This window comes from Odontesthes bonariensis, chromosome 12 (genome assembly GCF_027942865.1).
Source record: "Odontesthes bonariensis isolate fOdoBon6 chromosome 12, fOdoBon6.hap1, whole genome shotgun sequence".
Taxonomy (NCBI): Eukaryota; Metazoa; Chordata; class Actinopteri; order Atheriniformes; family Atherinopsidae; genus Odontesthes; species Odontesthes bonariensis.
The window spans coordinates 35,099,221-35,123,736 of record NC_134517.1 but is presented as its reverse complement, the minus strand read 5'-3'; the positions used below and the strand labels follow the sequence as shown (position 1 = coordinate 35,123,736).

The window sequence follows — 24,516 nt, the reverse complement described above, 5'->3', positions numbered from 1 at the left end:
TTGTGAGATAAATGTGAGATAAATGTAAGATAAATGTAAGATAATTGTGAGATGAATGTTAGATAAATATCAGATAAATGTGAGATAAATGTGAGATAATTGTGAGATAAATGTGAGATAAATGTGAGATAAATATCAGATAATTGTGAGATAAATATGAGATAAATGTGAGATAAATGTGAGATAAATATGAGATAAATGTGAGATAAATATCTGATAATTGTGAGATAAATGTGAGAAAAATGTGAGATAAATGTGAGATTAATGTGAGATAAATATGAGATAAATATGACATAAATGTGAGATAAATGTGAGATAAATGTGAGATAAATGTGAAATAAATATGAGATAAATATCAGATAATTTTGAGATAAATGTGAGATAAATGTGAGATAAATATGAGATAAATGTGAGATAAATATCAGATAATTTTGAGATAAATGTGAGATATATGTGAAATAAATATGAGATAAATGTGAGATAAATATCAGATAAATGTGAGGTAAATGTGAGATAAATATCAGATAAATGTGAGATAAATGTGAGATAAATGTGAGATAAATATGAGATAAATGTGAGATAAATGTAAGATAAATATGAGATAAATGTGAGATAAATATGAGATAATTGTGAGATAAATGAGATAAATATGAGATAATTGTGAGATAAATGTGAGATAAATGTGAGATAAATATCAGATAAATATGAGATAAATGTGAGATAAATATGAGATAAATATGAGATAATTGTGAGATAAATGTGAGATAATTGTGACATAAATGTGAGATAAATATGAGATAATTGTGAGATAAATATGAGATAAATGAGATAATTGTGAGATAAATGTGAGATAAATGTGAGATAATTGTGAGATAAATGTGAGATAAATGTGAGATAAATATCAGATAATTGTGAGATAAATATGAGATAAATGTGAGATAAATGTGAGATAAATATGAGATAAATGTGAGATAAATATCTGATAATTGTGAGATAAATGTGAGATAAATGTGAGATTAATGTGAGATAAATATGAGATAAATATGACATAAATGTGAGATAAATGTGAGATAAATGTGAGATAAATATCAGATAAATATGAGATAAATATCAGATAAATATCAGATAAATTTGAGATAAATGTGAGATAAATATCAGATAAATATGAGATAAATATCAGATAAATATCAGATAAATGTGAGAAAAATGTGAGATAAATGTGAGATAAATATCAGATAAATGAGATAAATATCAGATAAATATGAGATAAATGTGAGATAAATATCAGATAAATATCAGATAAATATCAGATAAATATGAGATAAATGTGAGAAAAATGTGAGATAATTGTGAGATAAATGTGAGATAAATGTGAGATAAATATGAGATAATTGTGAGATAAATGTGACATAAATGTGATATAAATATGAGATAATTGTGAGATAAATGTGAGATAAATATGAGATAAAAATTAGATAATTGTGAGAAAAATGTGAGATAATTGTGAGATAAATGTGAGATAAATGTGAGATAAATGTGAGATAAATATGAGATAATTGTGAGATAAATGTGACATAAATATGAGATAATTGTGAGATAAATGTGAGATAAATATGAGATAATTGTGAGATAAATATGAGATAAATGTGAGATAAATATGAGATAAATGTGAGATAAATATCAGATAAAAAATTAGATAATTGTGAGATAAATGTGAGATAATTGTGACATAAATATGATATAAATATGAGATAATTGTGAGATAAATGTAAGATAAATGTGAGATAATTGTGAGATAAATGTGAGATAAATGTGAGATAAATATGAGATCATTGTGAGATAAATGTGAGATAAATATGAGATAATTGTGAGATAAATGTGAGATAAATGTGAGATAAATATGAGATAATTGTTAGATAAATGTGAGATAAATGTGAGATAAATATGAGATAAATATTAGATAAATATGAGATAAATGTGAGATAAATATGAGATAAATGTGAGATAAATGTGACATAAATGTGATATAAATATGAGATAAATGTGAGATAAATATGAGATAAATGTGAGATAAATATCAGATAAAAATTAGATAATTGTGAGATAAATGTGAGATAATTGTGACATAAATGTGATATAAATATGAGATAATTGTGAGATAAATGTAAGATAAATGTGAGATAATTGTGAGATAAATGTGAGATAAATGTGAGATAAATATGAGATCATTGTGAGATAAATGTGAGATAAATATGAGATAATTGTGAGATAAATGTGAGATAAATGTGAGATAAATATGAGATAATTGTTAGATAAATGTGAGATAAATATGAGATAAATGTGAGATAAATATGAGATAAATGTGACATAAATGTGAGATAAATATGAGATAATTGTGAGATAAATATGAGATAATTGTGAGATAAATGTGATATAAATATGAGATAAATGTGAGATAAATATGAGATAAATGTGAGATAAATATCAGATAAATATGAGATAAATGTGAGATAAATATCAGATAAATATGAGATAAATATGAGATAATTGTGAGATAAATGTGAGATAATTGTGAGATAAATGTGAGATAAATGTGAGATAAATATCAGATAATTGTGAGATAAATATGAGATAAATGTGAGATAAATGTGAGATAAATATGAGATAAATGTGAGATAAATATCTGATAATTGTGAGATAAATGTGAGAAAATGTGAGATAAATGTGAGATTAATGTGAGATAAATATGAGATAAATATGACATAAATGTGAGATAAATGTGAGATAAATATGAGATAAATGTGAGATAAATATCAGATAATTTTGAGATAAATGTGAGATAAATGTGAGATAAATATGAGATAAATGTGAGATAAATATCAGATAATTTTGAGATAAATGTGAGATATATGTGAAATAAATATGAGATAAATGTGAGATAAATATCAGATAAATGTGAGGTAAATGTGAGATAAATATCAGATAAATGTGAGATAAATGTGAGATAAATGTGAGATAAATATGAGATAAATGTGAGATAAATGTAAGATAAATATGAGATAATTGTGAGATGAATGTTAGATAAATATCAGATAAATATTAGATAAATATGAGATAATTGTGAGATAAATATGAGATAATTGTGAGATAAATGTGACATAAATGTGAGATAAATATGAGATAATTGTGAGATAAATATGAGATAATTGTGAGATAAATGTGAGATAAATATGAGATAAATGTGAGATAAATATGAGATAAATGTGAGATAAATATCAGATAAATATGAGATAAATGTGAGATAAATATCAGATAAATATGAGATAAATGTGAGATAAATATGAGATAATTGTGAGATAAATATGAGATAAATATGAGATAATTGTGAGATAAATGTGAGATAAATGTGAGATAAATGTGAGATAAATGTGAGATAAATGTGAGATAATTGTGAGATAAATGTGAGATAAATGTGAGATAAATATCAGATAATTTTGAGATAAATATGAGATAAATGTGAGATAAATGTGAGATAAATATGAGATAAATGTGAGATAAATGTAAGATAAATATGAGATAATTGTGAGATAAATGTGACATAAATGTGAGATAAATATGAGATAATTGTGAGATAAATATGAGATAATTGTGAGATAAATGTGAGATAAATATGAGATAAATGTGAGATAAATATGAGATAAATGTGAGATAAATATCAGATAAATATGAGATAAATGTGAGATAAATATCAGATAAATATGAGATAAATGTGAGATAAATATCAGATAATTGTGAGATAAATATGAGATAAATATGAGATAATTGTGAGATAAATGTGAGATAAATGTGAGATAATTGTGAGATAAATGTGAGATAAATGTGAGATAAATGTGAGATAAATATCAGATAATTGTGAGATCAATGTGAGAAAAATGTGAGATAAATGTGAGATTAATGTGAGATAAATATGAGATAAATATGACATAAATGTGAGATAAATGTGAGATAAATATGAGATAATTGTGAGATAAATGTGACATAAATGTGAGATAAATATGAGATAATTGTGAGATAAATGTGAGATAAATATGAGATAAATGTGAGATAAATGTGAGATAATTGTGATATAAATGTGAGATAAATGTGAGATAAATATCAGATAATTGTGAGATAAATATGAGATAAATGTGAGATAAATGTTAGATAAATGAGATAAATGTGAGATAAATATGAGATAATTGTGAGATAAATGTGAGAAAAATGTGAGATAAATGTGAGATAAATATGAGATAAATGTGAGATAAATGTGAGATAAATATGAGATAAATGTGAGATAAATATCAGATAAATGTGAGATAAATGTGATAAATATCAGATAAATGTGAGATAAATGTGAGATAAATATCAGATAAATGTGAGATAAATGTGAGATAAATATGAGATAATTGTGAGATAAATGTGACATAAATGTGAGATAAATATGAGATAATTGTGAGATAAATATGAGATAATTGTGAGATAAATGTGAGATAAATATGAAATAATTGTGAGATAAATATAAGATAATTGTGAGATAAATATGAGATAAATGTGAGATAAATGTGATATAAATATCAGATAAATGTGAGATAACTGTGAGATAAATATCAGATAATTGTGAGGTAAATGTGAGATAAATGTGAGATAAATGTGAGATAAATGTGAGATAAATGTGAGATAAATGTGAGATAAATATCAGATAAATGTGAGATAAATATGAGATAATGAGATAAATGTGAGATAAATATGAGATAAATGTGAGATAAATATGAGATAAATATGAAATAAATGAGATAAATGTGAGATAAATGTGAGATAAATGTGAGATAAATATGAGATAAATGTGAGATAAATATGAGACAAATGTCAGATAAATGTCAGATAAATGTGAGATAATGTATATAATGTAAACCTTGTGAAAGTTTAACCGACTTCCATCAGACTGTTGCCTGGGCAACAGTTCATCTGCACTCTGTTGGAAGCAAAAGTTTTCTGCTTTAATGTGCGGATGTATGCCATTTTAACCCATTTAGTCTTGAACTACGGTGAGATTTATGGATGAGATGCTCTGAAACGCTCCCCTCATATTTATCAGACAGCCAGAGTATCATAATAAAATCTGGACATATTTACTCCCAGTTCAGGCTGTTTCCTTAACGAAAGTGAAAACTATTACTCCCACCAGATTAAAGTGTAATAAACAGCTTTTTTACAATGATTGTATTGAAAACCTACTCTGGTTGTGTTTTAACAGATAAAAATGGGTCGAGAGCAACACCGCAAACAGGATGAATGATTAAGATCACACCTGAACACACCAGAGACCTGCAGCACAAACACAAGGCGTTCAGGTTGTTTCCTTAAGGAAACCAACTAAAGTCTGAGAAAAACGCAACTTAAGATTCTTCTTTGTCTGCTTTGCATATTCAGGTGTCGTCCTCCTTTGATTTAGATTTAAACACCAGTAACGAGTATTTCAAGAAGGTTTCTGACGGGAGCTTTCTCTGGTGATTTCGAGCAGATTTTTAGGCGGAAATGAGGAAATCTGCGGCTGTTTGGCGCATAGAGATTTTTAAATCCAGGTTAAAAATATTTTTTTCTCATGTGTCTATGCAAGATATCTTTTAATTTATCTGGGCTGTTGCTTGTTTTTAAATTCATTTAAATTAATTTATTTGTTTCTCTTTATATTCTTTTATGCATTTTTAATGCTTCTTCCACTCCCTGCTGCAATGCTTTTATTTGATGTGGAGCACTTTGAACTGTTTGTACATGAAATGTGCTATACAAATAAATTTAATTTGATTTGATCAGGAGTTCCAGCCACCATTTTAATGTGTCTGATCTAGAACTAGAACATATTTTCATCATAGAAACTCATATATTATTAAATTTATCAGACAGGAAACACACCTAAAACTCACTTAAACGTCTAATCCAGAGACGAAAATCGACAAAAACCTTCAAAATAATCATTAATCTATACTTTATAGGATTTACTTTGGTAAATACAGGTAAATATTTTATAATCAACACAAAGTCTGTGTGGGACTCGACAAATATCTCATTAATCCTGATTATACTGATGAAGAATTGAAGCAGTGAGTGAGAAACTAAGTGAACCCCTGATCCAGCAGCTGGTAGCAGCAGTGAGTGAGAAACTAAGTGAACCCCTGATCCAGCAGCTGGTAGCAGCAGTGAGTGAGAAACTAAGTGAACCCCTGATCCAGCAGCTGGTAGCAGCAGTGAGTGAGAAACTAAGTGAACCCCTGATCCAGCAGCTGGTAGCAGCAGTGAGTGAGAAACTAAGTGAACCCCTGATCCAGCAGCTGGTAGCAGCAGTGAGTGAGAAACTAAGTGAACCCCTGATCCAGCAGCTGGTAGCAGCAGTGAGTGAGAAACTAAGTGAACCCCTGATCCAGCAGCTGGTAGCAGCAGTGAGTGAGAAACTAAGTGAATCCCTGATCCAGCAGCTGGTAGCAGCAGTGTGTGAGAAACTAAGTGAACCCCTGATCCAGCAGCTGGTAGCAGCAGTGAGTGAGAAACTAAGTGAACCCCTGATCCAGCAGCTGGTAGCAGCAGTGAGTGAGAAACTAAGTGAACCCCTGATCCAGCAGCTGGTAGCAACAGTGAGTGAGAAACTAAGTGAACCCCTGATCCAGCAGCTGGTAGCAGCAGTGAGTGAGAAACTAAGTGAACCCCTGATCCAGCAGCTGGTAGCAGCAGTAAGTGAGAAACTAAGTGAACCCCTGATCCAGCAGCTGGTAGCAGCAGTGAGTGAGAAACTAAGTGAACCCCTGATCCAGCAGCTGGTAGCTGCAGTGAGTGAGAAACTAAGTGAACCCCTTATCCAGCAGCTGGTAGCAGCAGTGAGTGAGAAACTAAGTGAACCCCTGATCCAGCAGCTGGTAGCAGCAGTGTGTGAGAAACTAAGTGAACCCCTGATCCAGCAGCTGGTAGCAGCAGTGTGTGAGAAACTAAGTGAACCCCTGATCCAGCAGCTGGTAGCAGCAGTGAGTGAGAAACTAAGTGAACCCCTGATCCAGCAGCTGGTAGCAGCAGTGAGGGAGAAACTAAGTGAACCCCTGATCCAGCAGCTGGTAGCAGCAGTGAGAAACTAAGTGAACCCCTGTGCTGTCATGAACTTTAACCTTTAACATGCTGACTGAGGCCTGCAGAGTCTGAGATGTAGCTCTTTGGGTTTCTGACCTTGGGGTGACGTCCACTCCTGGGCAGATTGACAGCTGTCCTGAAAGTTTTCCACTTGTGAATAATCTTTCTCTCTGTAGAACGATGGACTCCAGATTGGAAACGGCCTTATAACCCTTCCCAGGTTGATAGGCAGCAACAGCTACTGATGTCTTTCCTCCTTGGCATCGTGTTAACACACATCTGAATGCTGCAGAGCAGCAACACCTCAACAACCTGCTGCTTTGAATTAGTTTATTTACAAGAAAGCGTTAAAAGAAACTGTTTCACCTGTACCGTATCAAAAGAGGAAATATTATTGATCTAGATGTAATATTACCCCAAATGAAACAAGTAGTAAATTAGTGTTCTGAAAGAGGTTTTATGCTCGAAATTTAAAGTTTTTATATGGTAATTTGTGTATTTTAATCACAACTCCTTTTGTAATCAGTGTAACTGTAACTCGGCCCCAAAATGATTGGGATGATTAGAAACAGAAACAAATTCATCGAGAATCTGTTGAACTTCATTATTTTCTATTAAGTCAGTAAAAAACTGGCAGTTGACCATATATGCCAATAATTTGGTCTTTCACCACTTATATTCCATGAAGGAAACTTGACAGCGACACACAAACATTGGAATCGGGGGGCTTTATTGGAAGGTGTAATGAGTTGCCCTAAAGGGCCGACTTTGACGGCTCCACGATCCTCCTGATGGAGCCCACAGTGGCTTTGGGAGCTCCCCACTCAGAGTGGTGTCGGAACTTGCCTTTCTCCAGCAGGTACTGGCGACCGCTGAAGTTGGGATGCTCGAAGAACACCCAGGACCCGTTGAGGACCTCGCAGGACTGGACTTCACGTCGGAGGAACTTCTCCTGCACCGACTTCATGTTGTCCGTCAGCTCCAGAGACTGACCGGCGAAGTTGGGACGATCATAGACCTTCAGTTTGTACGGCCCTTTAGCCTGAGAGCATAAACAGTCACAGAAATGTCGTATTGTTTCAGGCAGGGATACCAAAGTCTATCCTCGAGGGCCGCCGTCCTGCAGGTTTTAGATGTTTCCCTGCTTCAACACACCATCATTAACAGGCTTGTGCAGAACTTAACAATCTGTTGAAGAGATCCATTTAATCAAAATCAGGTGTGTTGAAGCAGGGCCAAAATCCCCTGGTTTAAGGTTTGTTGGAGACTTACATTTTTGACGATTCTGCAGGATCTGATGCAGTCATTGAAACCCATCCAGAGGCTGTAATCCTTGTACTCCCCCGGACCGATGACATACTGGTAGCCTGTGAATTTGTTCCGCTCGTACAGAACCCACCAGCCGCCTTCTATTTTAACGGAGTTGCATCGGTGGATGAAGCCATGCAGGTCCGGTGAGTCCCCTTTGCATTCGTAGGACTTCCCCTCGAAGTCCCGGTCCTCGTAAAACACTATCTGGAATTACACACCGGTTCGATCAGCATCCTGAAAAATATATGAGAGAATTAAAGAGGAATCATTTCCTCTCCTGCAAGTTCTCACCTTCTCCATCGGTGCAGCTTAGAATCGTACACCTTTCAACCAGAGCAGTACTCTTTATACAAGGCAAGGACAATACTACTAAATGCATGGTTAGCAGTGCATGTAGCAGTTATTACGGTTCAAATATTCATCTAGAGTCTGCCTTTTGTTCTGATCCAGTGAATTGTCTCACGACACACAATGGTTGTTGAGCAGTGCCAAGAATCTAAACCTGCTCAGTCTAACACATCTGAGCTGCTCTGATGCATGTTTTCACTCCGTTTTATAAGCTGAAAGTTCATATATACGATTAGTTTTATTTAACATTGTCACAACATTGATGCGCATCATCCAAATTCCCCGTTTATAAACTATGATATAAAAAAAAGCAGCGGTGAGAACGGAGCACATTTGTGTGACGTTAGGAACTAAAATGCCAGTTATGTTGTTTTCAGCAACCACCCACAAACACCCCTAACCCACCAGGAGGGGAGTCGGTCACGATGAGCCCTGTTTCAACACAGATGGGTCTGAAGTGGAGCCCTGTTTCAGAAACTAACTGGGTCAAGGTGTGCAGGGAGAGCAGGAAACAAAACCTTCAGGCTGAGAAAAATTAAATATAAACAAAAACAGAAAAACCCGACATGAAAACAATTAAATCAGAAGAATAAAGTAACATCAAAACATGACAAAAACCCACAAACGTTTGTGCATTCAGTAAAAACTGAATAATCAATCCTCCTTCGTCTCCATTTTGTTCCTGCTCTGCATCCCAGACGTCTCCTCTTCAACTCATTTTTATTTGAGGGCGTTTTATGGGCATTACTTGGGCTTTGGATCGCTGAGTTAGAGTCTCCAACAGGTTAACAGCTTTCATGATGCGAAGGTTAAATTTTTGTGTGTTTTTTCTGGGTCTGGACGAGTTAACTGTTTATTATCGCGTTAACTCGTTAATTATTTAACGCCGATAAATATTTTATCACCCATTAACGCAGGTTTTATTATTGTAAAAGTCTGTTGAATGCATCACATTCACACAGTTACAGCAAACACCACGAAGCATGGAGGAATAATTAAAATAAAGATAAACTAGCAAGTAACATCACTGTTACAGGTGTGAAGCTAACGGAGCTAACCGGCGCTACTTCCTGCTTTACTTAAACATAAAAGCACGTATTTCAAAATATATATTTTTAAAAACTCCTGCATTTACAGCCAAGTTGAATTGTCTTCTCAGCGTAGTAGTTCCAGTCTAAAATATCACTTAAAGGCAAAACACACAACTGATAATAGCAAGTCATTCAAGGAAACAGACAGTGGAGCGAGGATGCTGATGTTAAAGGCCTAGAGAAAGCTGACACTACACCCAATACATAATGATAATATATACACAGAGGAATAATAATGATCATTGGACTCTACACCAAAACATTTCATAAATCGCGTGAAATTTGCGATTTTAAATTTGCCGCTAGGAAACTTTCCTGGAATTCCAGACTGGGGGCGGGGCTTCCGTGTGACGTCACAAGTGCCATGGTTTTTCCTGGCTGCCTCAGTGTTGCCAATTTAGCTATATTTAGCGACTTTTGGCCATCTCTGGCGACAAAAAAATAATAATCTAGCGACTTTCAGGCTCAATCTGGCTGAATTTAGCAACAATTCAAGTTGTTTTGTGAGTGACAAATCAGTTGCCCCGCGACACCATACAAGCCGAGACAGAAGCACTGCAGGACGGTGGCAACCCGGCATTTCCTGTCAAAACCGCAGTTTCAAGCTAGCTACAACGAGGGTAGGTTCACTTCCTGTTTTCAAAACAACAGCAAGTAATGGCTTTCCCTATGATAAAAGGCAACGGGTATTTTATTTTGTCAAGATAACCGGAAGTGCGTTGCTAACTGCGGCTAGCTTTAGCAGCGCCGAATTCGTCGGAACAAAATGGTAAACAGCCGGTATTTTGTCAGGTTTTCAACACGTTGGGGATCTAAACGACTACTTTCTCACCTGAAAAGTTTCAAATGTTGCGGGGACAGAGGAAGCAAATTCGAGTCAAATGTGGTGATAGTTTATTGGGCCTAATCAGGACTACCCAGGGGCCTAAAATTATTTTAAAATCATAAAAAATTCCATGGTATATAAGGAATCGATCTGCTATTTCAGTTTTGTGCAAAAAAAAAAAAAAAATCACCTTTCTGTAGGCCTTTAAAAGTGTGTTTGCACAACAAATGTTATGGCACTTTCATTCATATGGCAGCACATTTAAAATAAAGCTAAATGCTAAAAGCTATACGCTACTTTTGGATTCATTTTTGGGATTCTGCGTACAAATGCGATTAATCGTGATTAATCAAGGAAATCATGTGATTAATTAGATTAATCGTTTAATCGTTGCCCAGCCCTAGTTTTTTCTCTTTGGCAGGTGATGTTGTTCAGCTGATAATTACTCTCATAATGAACTGTGTCCTGTGGACGTCCCACGTCAGCAGTATGTCAGCTGCATGGCCTTCGTTCTGCTGCTCATGGAGCTGTAGAGACCAGGGCTGTGTTCCAAACCGCATACTTCTCCTACTACTCCCACTAACTTTCTGAGTCAGTATGCGAGTTTGAGTAAGCAAGAAGTTCCCGGATGCATACTAGATTCTCCGAAATGTTGGGTATGCATCATGAGGTTACTACTCATACTCAAACTACCCAAGATGCAACATAACGTGACGTCGCCGATTTCAAGCTAGCTACAACGAGGGTAGGTTCACTTCCTGTTTTCAAAACAAAAGCACCAATTGTATGGTAATGGCTTTCCCTATGATGAAAGGCAACGGGTATTTTATTTTGTGAAAATAACCAGAAGTGCGTTGCTCACTGCGGCTAGCTTTAGTAGCGCCGAATTCGTAGGAACGAAATTGTAAATAGCCGGTATTTTGTCAGGTTTTCAACACGTTGGGGATCTAAACGACTACTTTCTCACCTGAAAATGTTTCAAATGTTGCTTAAGTTTACAGAGTTTAGAGCTTAAGAGAAATCAGATTCAGGCCGGCTGATTTCGGCTCGGTCAGGAGCGAAATGCATTGTGGGTAAACGCTCTGCATACTGTCTGATCGATGAGAATGCAGTATGCAGTATGGAAGTATGCGGTTTCGAACACAGCCCTGGCCTTGTTTAGTCAGTGTTTAAAGACAGTTTTCTGTGTGGGAACTCCTCCATTTCTGAGTCTTTTCCTTGCATTAGCCTCTCAGGTAAGCTAGCTGCAGGTTGCTAGCTTCAGCCTGGACTCTGAGACTCTTGGATCTGCATGCACCTCGCAGCAGAACACAGTTTTAAAAAGATTTTATTTGATATGATACATGAAAACCTCCTTTAGCTCTGCAGTTGGTGATCATTTAGGGCAATCGAGCGAGTATGAGTGTGCATGATTTGTGTCTGTGTTTGCTGACTCATTCAGGGTGGACACAGCCTTTCATCCAGCGGCAGCTAGACCCACTCACTTCAGGGTTGAAGTGGATTAAGTGGGATTAGAAAATGGATGGATGGATGGATGTTTTACTTCACATAGCAGAAGACTTCTGGCTTGTGGAAATTACTTTCAGGTCTCAAATGCAGTTAAACTTGATCAAATAAAGTAGGATGTGTACTTTAATCTCAGTTTGGTTTGTATCCTGATGGTTAGAAATAGAACGAATAAATTAAAAGATGCACCTGCAAATGCTTGCATCAGCCACGGCGTCCATGTTCTGGTTTTCCACATAAATATGGGTCATGTGAGGAAGGTGAACAAATGTATGAAATAAACATGAGCAATGAAGGTGAATCAGTTCATTATGATAAAGTGAAATATTTCATTTTAATCTGTGTGAGCTGAGCTGACAGCAGACAGTCTGTTTCTGTCTGCTGTGGAACAGGAAAAGAAAGTAATCGGCGGATCCACCAAACATGGAGAAGGGTATGGAACTTTTACTCGGCCATTTTCATGTTAAAGTTCTTCCAGACGGCGGAGTCGACAGAACCAAAGTCATCTGTAAACACTGCCAAGTTGAATTGTCTTCTCAGCGTAGTAGTTCCAGTCTAAAATATCACTTAAAGGCAAAACACACAACTGATAGCAGCAAGTCATTCAAGGAAACAGACAGTGGAGCGAGGCTTCTACATAAAAACTACAGAAAGATGCTGATGTTAAAAGTGTGTTTGCACAACAAATGTTATGGCACTTTCATTCATATGGCAGCACATTTAAAATAAAGCTAAATGCTAAAAGCTATACGCTACTTTTGGATTCATTTTTGGATTCTGCGTACAAATGCGATTAATCGTGATTAATCAGGGAAATCATGTGATTAATTAGATTAATCGTTTAATCGTTGCCCAGCCCAAATTTTTTTGTTATTAGTTAGAGTTATTTATTTCATTCTACCATCCAGCATTTGAAATGCTAAAAAAATTTAATTTTAATCGTTGCCCAGCCCTAAAACTTGCACAACACTAAACACATCCAAGCAGGCATCTGTGCGGGCACCTTTCTCCTTGCTGCCTGCCTCTGTGTTAAAGGTTTTTTATGAATGCATCCGGTATGTTTCAGGTACTCTGAGATTTATCTCTGCACCCAGAGAAGATGACATCACTAAAAGAGGTGTGAGGAAAGCATCACAGAGTTTATTTGTACCAGAAGAGCCTTTATTAGTTAGATTATTAGAGTACAACACTGAGGGTGATGAGGGGATGAGGGGAAGGGCAGCTGTGAGGCAGACGGCCTTCTGAAACACCCCAGGAGTTTTCTGGTACATCCTCAGACTCCAGGACCTTGACGGAGAGCAGATTCTGGTTCAGGTTCTGCAGCTTTAGACGTTTTGGTGGCGCTTTGGGACTCCGCCGCCGCTCTCGAACTCTGTGACCATGCGGAAGGATCCGGCTGCCGGGGAGTTGGCGCCCCAGTCGGTGTAGTTGGAGTACTCGCCGCGCTCCAGGACGTACTGGGGCCCGTGGTAGTTGGGCTGCTCGTAGAGCACCCACGGGCCGTCCGACACCACGCAGGAGTGGAACTCCCGGAACTTAAAGGCATCGTAGATGGACGGGCAGTCCTCCACGCACTCCGCCGCCTGGCCGGCAAAACCCTGCTTGTCGTAGAACTTGATCTTCCAAGACTTTCCAGGTGCCTGCAAAGAATTGAATTAAAGATGATGAAAATTGTGTTTAAATCGTTTGATTTAGTTTCTTGGATTTTTCCCAAGCTTCCTTCAGTGGTTGATGTGCATGAGCGCGAGCATGAAGCACCCTGCTGCCAAACCATGAGCCTTTTATCTCTCCTTTTTGTCTGCTGCTCTTTGAGTGATTACCGTCTGGTTGGAGCACTCTGTGGTATTTTTGCTGGAGCTTAGCTGTCCGCTGCATGAAATTAACCCAAAAATGTTAAAAGAAGCTAATTTCTTCTGTGTTTATTTTCCATTCTTTTACTTCAGTCTTAAAGAAACTGGATCAAAGCGGTTCTATTTACCGTTAAAAACAGGATGATAGAGGCGAGGGTTACCTGTGAATCTGAGCTTACGTGTTTAATGGAGCGACATGACTTGATGCTATCACTGAATCCCATCCAGTGCTGGTGGTCGGGGTACTCCCCGGGGCTCAGGATGTACTGGTAGCCCGTGTAGTTGGGGCGCTCATACAGCACCCAGCAGCCACTCTCCACCTTGATGGAATTGCAGCGGCTCAAATAGGAGCTCAGGTCCGGGCTGTCGGCGCTGCACTCATGGCCTCTGCCTTGGAAGTTTTTATCCTTGTAGAAAACGATCTGGAGGAGAGGGAGCAGAAACAAACCGGCTTGATGCTCCACGATAAGCACAGCACCGTCGTACCGTCGCATCTGGCAGCAAAGCAGATGAAAGACGTGGTGGTCGTGCTTTAAAAGAGCCGTAAAAGCTTTGGAAAACAACGCCTGCTCCTTACCTTCCCCATTGTTACTGATGTTGCTTGCCTCCCATCCAGCTGCAGCTGAGTTGTGGTATATATCGAAAAGCGGAATGTGCAGACAAGGGAAAGCTTTTGTCATCTAAATTAGCTCGATTTGCATATCAGCAAAATGGTTTGGTCAAGCTTGATTTCCTTTTGTCGACATGTGATAGCTTCTGATCAAAGAGGTGCCCGGTGTAACATGTAAAACTGTAAAACACGGGTCGGTTTTTAAAGATTTTTCAAGTACAATATGATGCACTTCAGCTGTGTGTGTGTTTGCAATTAGCATGTTTTACACCAAAAACATTTGTTGCTTTAATACCTCTGCTGACGTAATTTGTTTTAATCACTTCCACTTAAGTGAAATGATGTTTAACACAGGAAACATTCAGATTTGTCACAGCACGGAGAGCAAAGATGCAGATAAGAACATTAATAAAGGCCTCTTAGTGTCACCAAAGCTTATGTATTTTTTTTTGTGGAGAAAAGTGATGAATTACTGAAATAAAAAGTATTTATAATATACTCTAATACTGTGAATCCTTCATTGGGTTCCATTTAACCCTCTTGTTAAGTTCAGGTAAACTTCATTCATCCACGTGGCACATTTTCATTATTTTTGGTCTTTTAAGGGTTAATTCAATAAGGCTTATTTCTAAGGCAATAAGGCTTATTTCAACTGTAGCTGGTTTAAAAAAAGAAGGAATCCTTCTTCTGACGCAGTTTTCCTCATTTTCAACAAATGAGTTCAAACATAGACACGATATTCAATGGAAATACACTGAGTTGGAATATAATATAAAAGCACAGGTTTAAGCTGCACTTAGATGCTTGTTTTTGGCTTTCAGGGAGACTTTAATAGGTTGTTGCCATCCAAAAAATGTGTTTTTTACGCATGTTTTCAAAGAAAAACATTAAACTAGCACAGCATCAGAGGCCTGTAAACTGACTTTGGAAAGTAACAAGCTCCTCACTCACCAACTTAGAGCAGAAAAAAGGGTGAAAAGGATGAAAAGGATGGAGATTCATTCTTTAAGAGAGCAGCAGAAGCTGACTTCTGCCACTTGGTTTGCCTTTTGTTTCCTAAACCTAACCAAGAATAATTCCTAATCCCAAAAAACAGTGAAAATGAAATAAACAGTAGCCGAAGAAACTTTGAATAAATAAGATTTTTGACAGTTTCCATCAAAGCAGCGTCTCCAACGCCTTCTGATCCTGAAAGTGAACTTTGGTGGAGTTTCTGACTGAGCAGGTTAAGTCATGTGCACGAATCTAATTGTCTTGTTTTCAACACGAATTAATTCCAACACACATCACATCACCTTGTACATGTTGTTTTATTTGAAGAGGTCCTACTTTCTGCTGAGTCAGAATCTTTAAAAAGGTTAATCTGACAGAAACAGTCAGATGTAAATGGCTTTCCTTATGATGAATAACTCAGTGAAGAAGTGAGCACTTCCAGTTTTACAGGATATCTCTTCTATCTGCTGTATTCTAAATAAACCGGTGGTTTGTTTGGATTCTGTGTTCATATTTCTGGAGTATAAATTTAAGGATCAGTTCTTCAAACAGGCTCGTTATTTTTAGCAATTTGTGTTTTCAGTTATTTCTTCTTTACATTAAAAAAAAGTCTAAAATAAACAATTAGATATGCATTAGCCCTTTTATTCAGTCAGTCATAGTTCCAACGAGCTAAACCTACACAGAGGACATGAAATTAAATGCAATCAAATGCAGATTCTTCATGGGTCTTCTCCCTCCTCTGCTGCCTTGTGTCTTCCACCCATTTCCCCTCCCTTTGTTCTGGATCATGATGGCACAAATGAAATTAACAGCGATCGCAGAGCTGCTTATTCATCAGCTTCCAGATCATTTGAATAACAAAACCCTGTTACAGCACGTATAAGGTATAAAAGCCGCCTGGCAGCGGCAGGTTATTGGACAGATTCCCACGAACACAGAGCATCAAACATGGGCAAGGTGGGTGGCGAGTAGACCAGAAAACAATCGGTGCAGTTAGCTCTGCGGACACGCTGTGCAAACAAGTGGGGGGAAATAAAGGAGAGTCACTTTCTGCTTTTCCTTTCCAGGTCATCTTCTACGAGGAGAGGAACTTCCAGGGGCGCTCCTATGAGACCAGCAGCGACTGCCCCGACATGACCTCCTTCCTGAGCAGGTGCAGCTCCTGCAGGGTGGAGAGCGGCATGTTCATGGTCTACGACCGCCCCAACTTCATGGGGAGCCAGTTCTTCCTGAGGAGGGGCGAGTACACCGACCACACGTCCTTTGGCATGAGCGACTCCATCCGATCCTGCCGTTTAATTCCTCAGGTACACAGAGACCGAGAAAGGAGCTCATTTTGTCACAAATGTCCGACGTTGATTTTTCTTTTTTGAGTGAAATGACCTCATGCCGAGCTCCGTTGTGTTGCTGCCAACAGCACCGAGGCTCTTACAGGATGAGGATCTACGAGAGGGAGAACTTCCAGAGTCAGAGTCACGAGCTGATGGAGGACTGCGACAACATCCAGGAGCGCTACCGCATGTCCGACTGCCAGTCCTGCAACGTGATGGACGGCCACTGGCTGATGTACGAGCAGCCCAACTACAGAGGCAGGATGATGTACCTGAGCCCCGGGGAGTACAGGAGCATGAAAGAAATGGGATTCAGCGGCATGAGGCTCAGCTCTGTGAGGCGTATAACGGATTCCTGTTAAAGCAGAGCCAAACAATGTGCTGTCAAATAAAGTGAAAGACCAATCAAATCATGCCTTCTACTTTTTGTCATCTCACATCCTGCTGAAGACAGTATTTTTGAGTCTCTGAAGCCTAGGCACACATTTACTAGCAGTGTGATACAGACATACATATACATTTGTTTTTACTTCTTCTTCTCTTTATTTATTACCTGCTGTAAAGCACTTTGGTACATTGTAACGATTGTTTGTAAAGGGCTGTATAAATAAAACACATTTACATGTGCATATTGAGACACTGTGAGGCAACCATACCTTGTGCCAGTGGCTCCACAGGCTTCAAAATCCTGTCTTGTGAAACTAAACTTAAACTTTTAACATTTTAAAGCTAACATATTTCTCTTTTTAACAATTTTACGAGGTATTTTTGAGATATTTGGTGAAAATACCTGTTGGTTTAAGCATAGTGGCTCTCTTTTTCAGCCCTGTTTTGACACCTCTCTGTTTTCAGGACTTAAGGCCCATTTATGCCCTACGGTAAATACGGAAACGGACGCTTTCACCCGGTTCCGGGGGGCGTTTCATCCGTCAGTTTGTCCGTAGGTCAAGAGCTTAGCAATCCGGTGAGCTCCGGGCGAAACGGAGCAATACCAGAGGAATTCGTGGGGGCAGTAGAGAGTCAGGAGCGTGTTGGCTCCGGAAGTTATGGAGGAAGAAGAAGAACGAAGAGTAGGAGATTAAAAAATTTTAAGGTTTAAAAATGCCAGGTAATGGAGGAGAGGATTTGTGAGATGGTCAGGGGGTATATACATTTGTATGACTGCAACTTCCTCAATTGACGCCATGTTTCTCAAACCCGCGGCCGACAATGACTCAATATATACCGCCCTCTAGAGGATTTCTTACGGACGTGCGCAATACGGACGGAGGCATAAACAGAAGCTCCGGGAGCAACGTATGGACCGGACAGACGAATTTCGTCCGGTTCCGTAGGGCATAAATCGGGCTTTAGCCTTAGCAAGTGCTAATCCCCGCCCTTTTGGTGATGTCAGCAGCTACTCATTGGGTATCGATTGTGTAATTTAAAGCAGTAAAAGCGAACATAATGAAGCTGCTCCTCCAGTCAGACCAAAAACACTCCAGCTCTATATATAGATACAGATAGTTCCTCTGTTGATCCCAGAGGGAAATAGTTTAGCAGTGTAGCTGTAAGCTAGCACCAGCTTTCTCATCAACAGTGATGGACCAAGCTGGAGGTGTACACAGCGTAACTCGTAGTGATGCATGTGTACCGTTAATTAATGCGTTTAAACATTTTGGATATATTAACCTCATATTAACCTGCATCTATCAGAAACATGTCGATAATGTGACGCTAACACACCTAGAATGAGGAGAGGACCGGTGTTGTGTTGGAAACACACCTTATCCACACAGCTGCAGGTTGATGAGTTACAGAACGGAACCGTTCAGCTAGAAAGCTTCAGCTAACAAAGTAATGTAGGAACAATGACGCTCATCTTTCAGAACGGAACCGTTCAGCTATTCTTTAGCTAACTCTCCTGGAACATTAGCCTCAGATAGAGTTTATCCACTGGGCTCTGATATCAAATCAGATCAAATTTCTTTGTAGCACATTTCATGTACAAAATAATTCAAAGTGCTTTACATAAAATAAAAGCATTGCAGCAGGGAGTGGAAGAAGCATTAAAAATACATAAAAGAATATAAAGAGAAACAAATAATTTAATTAAAATGAATTTAAAAACAAGCAACAGTCCAGATAAGTTCAAAGATATCGTGCAGATTTCATGCATAGACACATGAGAACAGAAATGTTTTTAACCTGGATTTAAAAATGTCTACATTTGGTGAAAGTTTAATCTCCACTGGCAGTTTGTTCCACTTGTTTGCAGCATAACAGCTAAATGCTGCTTCTCCATGTTTAGTCTGGACTCTGGACTGGACCAGCTGACCTGAGTCCTTGGATCTAAGAGCTCTGCTGGCTTTATATTCTCTGAACATATCACAGATTGTAAACCATCAGCAGGCTTTTAAAATCTATTCTGTGACTGACTGGAAGCCAGAGTAAAGATTTTAAAACTGGTGTGATGTGTTCAGATCTCTTAGTCCGGGTTAAAACTCCAGCAGCAGCGTTCTGGATGAGCTGCAGATGTTTAATGCTCTTTTTGGGAAGTCCAGTTAAAAGAGCGTTACAGTGATGGAGTCTGCTGGAGATGAATGCATGGATGAGTTTCTCCTGGAAACCTTTAATCTGTTGATGTTTCTGAGATGGTAAAAAGCTGCTTAGGTGACAGCTTTGATGTGGCTGCTGAAAGTCAGATCTGAGTCTATCAACACTCCGAGGTTACCAACCTGGTCAGTGATTGTAAGGTCCCGAGTCTCAAGATATTTACCAACGCTGACCCTCTTCTCTTTGCTACCAAACAGAATGATCTCAGTTTTATCTTCATTTAATTGTAGAAAATTCTCTCTCATCCAGGTGTTTCCTTCCTCCAGACACTGACACAGAACGTCAGCTGGGCTGCAGTCGTCCGGTGACAGAGACACGTAAAGTTGTGTATCGTCTGCATAACTGTGATAATTGATGTTAAAATTCTGCAATATCTGACCCAAAGGGACCATATACAAGTTAAACAGAAGAGGTCCAAGAATTGACCCCTGGGGGACTCCACAAGTCTTGGCCACTCGCTCAGATTCATAGCTGCCAATTGTACAAAATAACTCCGGCCTTCTAAGGCGGACCTGAACCAGTTAAGGACCGCTCCAGAAAGTCCAACCCAGTTTTCCAGCCTGTGCAACAGGATTCTGTGATCTACAGTATCAAACGCAGCGCTGAGGTCCAACAGAACCAGGACTGAAACATTACCAGAATCAGTATTCAACCTGATGTCGTTTAACACTTTGACCAGAGCTGTTTCAGTGCTGTGATGACGTCTGAAGCCTGATTGAAAGTTATCAAGACTTCCACTTTCATTCAGAAAGTCGTTGAGCTGGTTAAATACAACTTTCTCAATAATCTTAGATATAAAAGAGAGATTAGAGACAGGTCTGTAGTTGTTCATCATAGAGGCGTGATATCCTCTGAGGCTGCTGCTGGATGGAAGATGCATGCTCCTCAGTGCAGCTGACAGCAGAACATTTCCACCAGAAGCTGGCTTCATCCGTCCAGCAAGGTGGATGTGAGTGGGCGGGGCTTAGCAGAGGAGGCGGGGTCAACTTAAGGAGTGACGTACTTTTAAAACAAAATCAAATGAGGAACTTTCAAACAAAGGGTAACTAAATAAATACCAGGGTTGTTTTTTTGGGGGAGTTTTACACCTGCTGGTGACTTCAGACGCCCTGATATATGCTCCCAGGAACAGGAAGAAGGAGTTTTACACCTGCTGGTGACTTCAGACGCCCTGATATATGCTCCCAGGAACAGGAAGAAGGAGTTTTACACCTGCTGGTGACTTCAGACACCCTGATATATGCTCCCAGGAACAGGAAGAAGGAGTTTTACGCAATATTTCCCCTTTAAGGTATTGGTTAGGATGACTACATTTATATGAATTTATAAATCACAGGTAATATATGCAAAACTTAAAGAGTTTTATATACACAAGGTTTGACTGTTGAACTGCCATGAAACAATGAAGCACTCTGAATGACAAGAGTAATGATTATCCATCCATCCATCTATCATCCATCCATCCATCTATCATCCATCCATCCATCCATCAATCCATCCATCATCCATCTATAACATTTCCTTTTAAAACATTGATGACTGAAAGTGTAGCGTAGCTGAAAGTGAACTCATTGATACTACCAGAGTATTTTCCCCTCAGCCTTCTGTTAGTATATGAACTGAAACTATGACTATAACTGTGCAGCTCATGCAGTCAAACACTGGACAGACATTCAGTTTTATGTGTCCAGATGATGGCCTGATGAGTAACATGAGAATATAACAGCAGTTTTCACCTCCCTTACAACACAAAGAGTCCTGGCTGATACATTTGCTGCTGTCCCCCACCTGTACCCAATAGGAGAGCCACTGTGGTTGGCACTGCACCAGATGCATACACTCTGGAATAATAACCATTTACAGACCGATTTAACAAACATTATAGCCCTGCATGTTACGGTGCTGAGTAAGATGTTCAAAACAATGGCTCCACAGATCATTTACAGATCATGATGGGTATAAAAGTAACGCAGAGTTTTCCCGTCCAACGTATCAGTGGCATCAGGGATTGACCACCAAAATGGGCAGAGTAAGAGAGAATTTTTAATCATTTGTTGTAGCTACAGCAAATAAACAGCTGACCAGATCATGTGCGAGACTGTTTCATTTTCAGATCATCTTCTACGAGGACAAAAACTTCCAGGGTCGGTCCTATGAGACCAGCAGCGACTGCAATGAGCTGACCGCCTTCCTGAGCAGGTGCAACTCCTGCAGGGTGGACAGCGGCAGCTTCGTGGTCTTCGAACGTCCGAACTTCATGGGTCATCAGATGCTGGTGAGGAGAGGAGAGTACCCCGACAACCAGCGGCTGATGGGGATGAGCATGAGCGACTGCATCCGCTCCTGTCGCATGATTCCCATGGTAACGAAGCTTGATGGTGACCCATGACGACCTTTGTTGGGTTTTACCTTTTCCACATTACTGTGTCAAAATCAAATACTTTGTTTACAAAACAAAATCAATAACTTTGCGTACAAGTGAGTGTTCTGGCAAGATTAGTGGAAGCGAACCTACATAAACCATCAACCATATGGAAAGCTTAAAGAAAGTCTGTGATGTGACATCACTTTTACCATAAAGTGTCCCGCCAACCATTGATTCTGATAATTGTTGTTCCAAAAGAAATGAAAAAATGCAAAGATATTCATGTAAAGTCATCGTCTGTCGCCTCACAGCACAGAGGTCCATTTAGGATTAGGATCTACGAGAGGGAGAACTTCGGAGGTCAGATGAACGAGCTGATGGAGGACTGCGACTCCATCCAAGAGCGCTTCCACATGTCCGACTGCCAGTCTGCTAACGTGATGGACGGCCACTGGCTGATGTTCGAGCAGCCCCTCTTCAGGGGCAGGATGCTCTACCTGAGGCCCGGCGAGTACAGGAGCATGAGAGACATGGGAATGGGTCCCATGGACATGAGGATCGGGTCCATCCGACGTATCGTGGAATCCTCTTAATGTAATGAGAAAATTTTAATAAAGAGTTCATACATTTAAAGAAATTTATTGATTTCTGAGTTTCCTTGACAACCTTTTTGGCCACAAAATGTGAGACAGAACTGTGTCACTGCTTCTGTTTGCCAAAGGGCAGTTTGGACAGAAAGTAAATCTAACACAGATGAATAATTATCCTCCCCATGAAATATGTCCCATTCAAAATAAACTTTAAGAGGATGAAACAGCTGTGCGTCATGTTTGTTTATTACACATATGCTTGTTACCCTGTAAGCTGCTGGAAAAGTAGATTTGCAAATGAAAGTCAAAATGTCCACTTTAAGCCAAGGCATGCCGTTTTCCTAACCCTAACAAAGTAGTTGCCTGGATTCCTAAACCTAACTACCTTAGACCGATAAGCAAGAGAAAGATACAGTAGAGTGAAAGCACAAGATCGGCTTAAATTGAAAAGAACAATTTCAAAATATTGGGTCAAAAGGAGGAAGGACGCAAGTTGATGGAAGATAAACTTTGACCGCAGTGGTGACGGTCATGAAGGTAACCCTAACTCCAAACAACTCCAGCCTCCTTAAATGGATCGCCATAGCCTTAAAAATTGGTAATCACTTCTTTTATAACACTTTCAGTAAATACAACAAGACTGATAATAATACTATACGCAGTTATTTTCATATCCATTTTAATGGCGACGCCAATGAAGCCAAGTTAAATTTAAAGGGGAACTCCGGGGAATTTGTAAAACATTACAACAATATTGTTGTAATGTTTTAAATACTTGAACGCAGTTTTTCTAGAGAAGATAATTGTTTTGTATATGGGAGTATCGTCCATTGACTCTTTTGGGCTTTCACATGCGCGCGCATACCGACAAGAGGAAAGTGACATGCTGTTTATAAAGTTGTTTTGTAACGTCCCCATGCCAGTAATGTGAGAACCATGCATATGGTTTTGATGGTAAGGCTTGTGACTTTATTGTCAGATGCTTTATAAAGTGGTGTGACGTTTCTGCAGTGTGCAAGTTGTTGTTTTACGTGGAAGGTTTATTATTGCCCATTGACCACCACGTATTTGGCTAGCATGACAGGCTGCGCAAACAGCGCAATCGCCGCACAGGGAGCGCCGATTTGCACCAGTCTGTGTCCTACTGTCAGTATTTGACAACCTCTAGCAATGGGATTGCGCTATATATATATAAAAAAATAAAATCTCCATATGGGAATGCAGCCTCGTGGCATTTTGAGGAGCAATGACAAAAGGAGCATTTTTAGTTTCGGCAGCCAGTCCGACTGTCCTGTTCTGTAGTTTTTGATGGTAGTTTATGTGAAGAGGTCCTGGTTTGGTCAGGTTTAGACTTGGGGTCCAGTTGGTTGGTCTCAGGTTGCTGCTGAGCCCATCATCTCACAGTCAGCCAGCCTGTTAAACCTTCATGGAACCAGTTTTCAGTCCAACAGGTCCTGAAACCACCTTGAAACATCCTCCAGGAGGAGATGAGGCTCCCAACGGCCACCACCAGCTTCTTTGCTACAGCTCCACCCAGGGCCAGCAATGCCTCACCTGCCCCTCAACACGTCTGGAGGGCTCCCCTCCAACCTCCATCCATCCTTCCTCCCAACACCTCATCCATCCTTTCTTACCAACCCCCCTCTCCCATTCATCCTACCATCCATCCATCCTTCTTTCCTTATCCTCCATCCTTTGTCCCAAAGCCTCTTCCTCCATCCATCCTTCTATCAAACACTTCATCCCTCATCCTTCCCTCTCATCCATCTTTCCTTACCAACCCCCTAATCCCATCCATCCTACCATCCATCCATCCTTCTTCCCTCATCCTCCATCCTTTGTCCCAAAGCCTCTTCCTCCATCCATCCATCCTTCGTCCCTCATCCTCCATCCTTTGTCCCAAAGCCTCTTCCTCCATCCATCCATCATTATATCAAACACTTCA

The 24,516-nt window shown here is 39.0% G+C and overlaps 4 protein-coding genes across 4 annotated transcripts; 2 read left to right on the top strand and 2 right to left on the bottom strand.

Annotated features, from left to right (window-relative positions):
• Positions 1 to 7,906: 7,906 nt before the first annotated feature.
• LOC142396046 (gamma-crystallin S-1-like) lies at positions 7,907 to 8,763 on the bottom strand. The gene is made up of 3 exons (XM_075478588.1): positions 8,755 to 8,763; positions 8,425 to 8,667; positions 7,907 to 8,194 (listed from the first exon to the last, which is right to left on the bottom strand). The coding sequence occupies exons 1-3, from the start codon at positions 8,761 to 8,763 to the stop codon at positions 7,907 to 7,909; spliced, it is 540 nt and encodes a 179-aa protein (XP_075334703.1).
• A 4,796-nt stretch (positions 8,764 to 13,559) lies between these two features.
• Positions 13,560 to 14,670, bottom strand: LOC142396044 (gamma-crystallin S-1-like). The gene is made up of 3 exons (XM_075478587.1): positions 14,662 to 14,670; positions 14,264 to 14,506; positions 13,560 to 13,874 (listed from the first exon to the last, which is right to left on the bottom strand). Exons 1-3 carry the CDS (start codon positions 14,668 to 14,670, stop codon positions 13,560 to 13,562), a joined length of 567 nt encoding a protein of 188 aa, XP_075334702.1.
• A 1,425-nt stretch (positions 14,671 to 16,095) lies between these two features.
• LOC142396043 (gamma-crystallin M3-like) lies at positions 16,096 to 17,383 on the top strand. Its single transcript, XM_075478586.1, has 3 exons — positions 16,096 to 16,107; positions 16,629 to 16,997; positions 17,108 to 17,383. The coding sequence occupies exons 1-3, from the start codon at positions 16,096 to 16,098 to the stop codon at positions 17,381 to 17,383; spliced, it is 657 nt and encodes a 218-aa protein (XP_075334701.1).
• A 4,253-nt stretch (positions 17,384 to 21,636) lies between these two features.
• crygm5 (crystallin, gamma M5) lies at positions 21,637 to 22,574 on the top strand. The gene is made up of 3 exons (XM_075480250.1): positions 21,637 to 21,645; positions 21,730 to 21,978; positions 22,293 to 22,574. Exons 1-3 carry the CDS (start codon positions 21,637 to 21,639, stop codon positions 22,572 to 22,574), a joined length of 540 nt encoding a protein of 179 aa, XP_075336365.1.
• Positions 22,575 to 24,516: the final 1,942 nt, after the last annotated feature.

Bases quoted from the DNA above. Each gene is read 5' to 3' on its own strand.
- crygm5 (XM_075480250.1), top strand. The intron at 21,979-22,292 runs GTAACGAAGCTT...GTCGCCTCACAG, and splicing joins CCTGTCGCATGATTCCCATG to CACAGAGGTCCATTTAGGAT.
- LOC142396046 (XM_075478588.1), bottom strand. The intron at 8,195-8,424 runs GTAAGTCTCCAA...TTATGCTCTCAG, and splicing joins CCTGCAGAATCGTCAAAAAT to GCTAAAGGGCCGTACAAACT.
- LOC142396043 (XM_075478586.1), top strand. The intron at 16,998-17,107 runs GTACACAGAGAC...TGCTGCCAACAG, and splicing joins CCTGCCGTTTAATTCCTCAG to CACCGAGGCTCTTACAGGAT.
- LOC142396044 (XM_075478587.1), bottom strand. The intron at 13,875-14,263 runs GTAAGCTCAGAT...AATTCTTTGCAG, and splicing joins CATGTCGCTCCATTAAACAC to GCACCTGGAAAGTCTTGGAA.